This window comes from Lactuca sativa, chromosome 5 (genome assembly GCF_002870075.4).
Source record: "Lactuca sativa cultivar Salinas chromosome 5, Lsat_Salinas_v11, whole genome shotgun sequence".
Taxonomy (NCBI): domain Eukaryota; kingdom Viridiplantae; phylum Streptophyta; class Magnoliopsida; order Asterales; family Asteraceae; genus Lactuca; species Lactuca sativa.
In genome coordinates, this window is record NC_056627.2 from 334459733 (window position 1) to 334464339 (window position 4607).

The 4607-nt window shown below is 37.0% G+C and overlaps 1 protein-coding gene across 1 annotated transcript; it reads right to left on the minus strand.

Moving 5' to 3' along the window:
- Positions 1–204: 204 nt before the first annotated feature.
- LOC111909025 (cyclin-dependent kinase F-4) lies at positions 205–1575 on the minus strand. The gene has a single exon (XM_023904824.1). The coding sequence runs from the start codon at positions 1573–1575 to the stop codon at positions 205–207; it is 1371 nt and encodes a 456-aa protein (XP_023760592.1).
- Between the last annotated feature and the right edge of the window lie 3032 nt (positions 1576–4607).

The window sequence follows — 4607 nt, forward strand, 5'->3', positions numbered from 1 at the left end:
TTAAATTCCAGAGGTATATTTTGCCAATTATCTAAAAAACTAAAATTGACACACTAATTAATTATGAAATTAATTTGCTAACCATTCACATGACTGATGGAAACCAGTTGAATTACAATAAAAACAGAATAGTTCTAAAACCCGAAACAAACTAAATTTTGAGGAAAAGGGAGGCGGTTTGAAGTTAGATCCGTCCGTCAAGAGTTATGTCTGTTTGTTGAGCCTCTTTCCTTTGATCCTCTTGAAGTTGAGTCTCTTTCCGGTACCCCTCTTGTTCTTCTCCAACTTATCAATGTATGCTATCTCCAGCTCGTCAATGTGCACTGCATCACTTTCCACACCAATTGTGCAATTCTTTGTTCTTGTTTTCAGCTTCAACGAATCCTGCTTCATCTCCATTTTGCTTAACAATCCGCAATTCTTTGAACCAGGTAATGAGTTTTCTGGGAGCAGAGAGACCATGTTTTCTGAGGGGTCTCCTTTTTCGGAACCATCAAACCTATTTTGTGGGAGCAGAGGCCTAAAGTTTTCAGAGGGATCTACCGCTTCGGAACCATAAAGTGGATTTTCTGGGAGCAGACGAATCATGTTTTCTGAAGGATCTAGTACTGTTTCATAAAATGGATTTTCTGGGAGCAGACGAATCAGTTGTTTGGTTGGATCCTCCTCCCTTTGATAACAAAATGCACAACTTTTGAATACCAGAGGTATGGGTCGGGGTGGTGGAACTTTGTAACAGGTATAGAAGAAAGGATGCTCAAGTGCCTCCATAGCTGTCGGCCTCGCGGATGGATTCCATGAAAGAAGCGTGGCAATCAGATCGAGTGCTTCCAGGCTTGCTGATGGTAACAGCGAAGAAAGTTGGACACCAGGAAGCTGTGGGAATACAAGATAGTTGCTATTTACGATGCTGAATGTGGTTTCTGTTGGACTGCCGATCACACTGCAGATTTTATACATTTGATCTCCGTCATTTTTACCAGGAAACAGTGGGCGGCGTGTAAATAGTTCTGCCATGATTGCACCCATTGCCCACATATCAACTGAAGAATCGTATTCTTGCCCAAGAAGAACTTCAGGGGCACTATACCAGCGGGACCCAATATTATCAGTGGCCGGTTTGCCATTCATCTCATGAGCTAGACCAAGATCAGCAATCTTTATTACATCCTTGGAAACAAGAAGGTTCTCCGGTTTGAGGTCACGATGAAAGTAGCCGTTGTCGTGCATGTATGCCAGACCTTGAAAGATTTGGAAGCACAAGTCTCTGATCTCGTCCTCTGAAAAAGGCTTCTTCCTGCATGTCATACGCTCGCACAGACTGCATTCCATGTATTCCAACACCAAGTACAAACTGTCGTCTTCTTTGATGATTTCCTTGAGCTTTATGATGTTTGGATGATTCATCTTGCGCAGTGCCTTGACTTCTGTCAGGTTGATGTATTCTTTGGCCGAGTTGCACCTCATTTTCAGTTTCTTGATGGCAAACACTTCATCTGTGTGTTCATCCCATGCTCCCCAGACAACCCCATATGATCCACTCCCAATTTCCTTCAGTATTTCATACTGCTCCATTGTTTTCGATCTAGCTTTCTCAATTAAGAAAACACACAAACCAGGAAGAGGAACTCACAGAAACAATAGCTACGTATATCAACAACACATCACCTTAATTATAAAACATGAACGATGGAGGAAGGGGTTAAAGAAAAGGGATAGGGAACGAAGATAGGTGAATGGGGTAATTGGGTCGGCAGTCTATTGTGAATGTGAATGTAAGTAGGTTATTATTTATACTACTAAGTACTGAGATTTCAGATATGCAAGATTTAGGGTTTTAAGTTTCCATATATAATTATCTTACGGTTATACCTGACTTCATATTATATGACATGTAGGCACGGTTGCTTTGGCTCCAAACAACTTAAAAAATGGCTCCAATCAACTTATAGCTTTGTATAATTATAATTATAAATTTTATTTACTAAACTAAAAAATATCACTACCTTTATATTCGACTATCTCCATTCCACACAAGTTTTATTAACAATTAAATTTTGTCCAACTTATAACATCTACATTTCCAACTTTCCAAATTTTAATCATAACCATCGTCATAATCTTTTAAATATGTCATCTGTTTTACACAAAAATTGTTTTATAAACATCGAAATATCTTATAAAAGTAACATATTATATTAATTAAAATCCAAATTAACTAAAATAACTAAAAAAAATCAATTTTAATAAACTTTAAGTAGTTGTTGTTGATTTAAAATGTACCATAAAAATAATACATAAAATAATTTATTCTTGAACTAGTTTGTATATTATTTTTATATAAATGAAAGCATTGTGTTTATTAGTATAAGTTTGTTCCGTTTATTCACAAACTTGTTATATACAACTAGAAAAGACACGTAATATTTGTTTTTTATTTTTAGGGATCTGTGTTAAAATTGATATATTAACATCAATTGCAATTGAGTAAACGTATAGGAACCTATGTTATGGTCTACAGGTACAAGATCAACTATATAGTCGGAGGCATTAAGAACAAGAATATACATTGCCAAAAAGTATACAAGTAATTAAGTAAAGTTAATAAGAAGATGTGTATCTTGTTCATCATTTTAAAACTGTTGTAACATACTCTTCAAAATCGTACAACCTGATAAACAACTCAAAAGGTCGTACAATTAAGGACAAAAACTAAACCCAAACAATACCTTTTGTATGAATTGCATAATTGCCTAATAAGGCCGTTTGACTATTTGTACTTCTTGGCCAAGTCTCCCACCAGGTTTAACAATACTTAACTTAAGAAAACATTTTTCCTTTCGTACATCATGTACACTTTCATTGTAAGACCATAAACCTAACGGTTTTGACTTCAAAGTTATTAGGGTGGGACTCTTCATCAAGTTAGCTGTCATTAGGCGTTACCAAAATATATTGGATGCTAATAACATTTAATTCAACACCTAAATATCTTCATTCACGAAAACAATCTACTGATTATATATTAATTAAAGAAGTAGGGTATGTGATGGATGAAATTCATACCTTCAAGCATTGAAAGTGTGCATAATTTATACCTTAGAACAAATGATCTTGAGAAGCTATGCATTAAAGAAGATCAAAGATAAATTTCTTCCTTTCAATTGTAAAACAATGAAATTATCTTTCTCTTAGGTTTTGAAAAGAAAATTCTATTTCTCGTTTTGCTCTTGGTTGATCAACTCAACTAAAAAAAGCAACTTATGGTTTAATATCCTTATATACCCTCTGCAAATTGGTGTAACATCCATAAAAATTCATAAGAATTTAAACTTTTTCAACCAACCAAAAATCATAATTGTTGATGTTGTAGTTTTCAAAATAGTTTAAACATCATAGTTATTCCCAAAATTACAAAACATAGCATGAGGAGGTGCACGATCATGTCTTTGTCGTACTTGGAACATAATCCAAAACAGTAAGCCCAAATCTTAGTGAGTTCCCCCAAAATACCAACAAAAGAAGTAACACATACACAATAATAACATACTATGGGTCCAATAAACCATCAAGTTGGAATACCCCAGGCTCCTCAACCACAAGGTTGGAATGCCAACACACTATGGGTCCAATCAACCATCGTTTGGAATACCTAAGGCCCTCAACCATCAGGTTGGAATGCCAACATACTATGGGTCCATTCATCCTCGAGATGGAATACCGTAGGCCCTCAACCATCAAGTTGGAATGGCCCGACCTGTTGGCTTACGTACAAAGCAGTGAAGCCCCAATCACCAACCAAACATGTGCATGTAATACAAATACCCATACTATTAACCAGCTAGCAAATAAATAAACAGATCTTACAGATCCCTAAGCATAACATCATTCTATCTACCAGGATACTGATCTAAACGATCACCATAGAATTTCATGCACAACAGGATATCAATCCAAGTGCCGATATTGGTACCGTCGACATGCAAGTACAGTGTGGAAAACTCGCCTCACCCAACTGAATCTAACTAAAAGTCTCCGGTTGCTGGCTCACTAAAATCTCTACACTAAACAACAAAATAGACATCTAATTTATAACTGGATTACAATCCTTGACTAACACACCACACTTAGGGTAAATGGCCAATTTTACCCTTTCCCTAGATGGGATAAGATCCAGGCCCGAATCTTGATCCAAAAGGCCCAACAATAAATAATCACACAAGGCCCATAATTGGCCCAATTTTCCAAATTGGGCCTAACTCCTAATCGAGCCTTACTCCGAGGTCGAATACTTCACTTAGCCCAAAATACACCTAATCAAATGGATTAATAAGGGCCCAAGCATCCAGCCCAAAAAGGGGCCTAAAATGTTGAGCCTAACTCGACAACCCAACAGGTTGAGTATGCGGGGTGTACTAAATTCTACACTCGGCGTACACTGCCTTGACCACAAACGCACCCTTTACCACCTACGCCCAACGTAAGCCTTGGTACACCCAACGTACGTTGTGTGGCCATACAAAACGCGATTAAGGACTGATTACATTCAGTACAACATCAAAATTTCAGATCTAGGTTCGAAGAGGTAAACTTTATGGTCATGAATG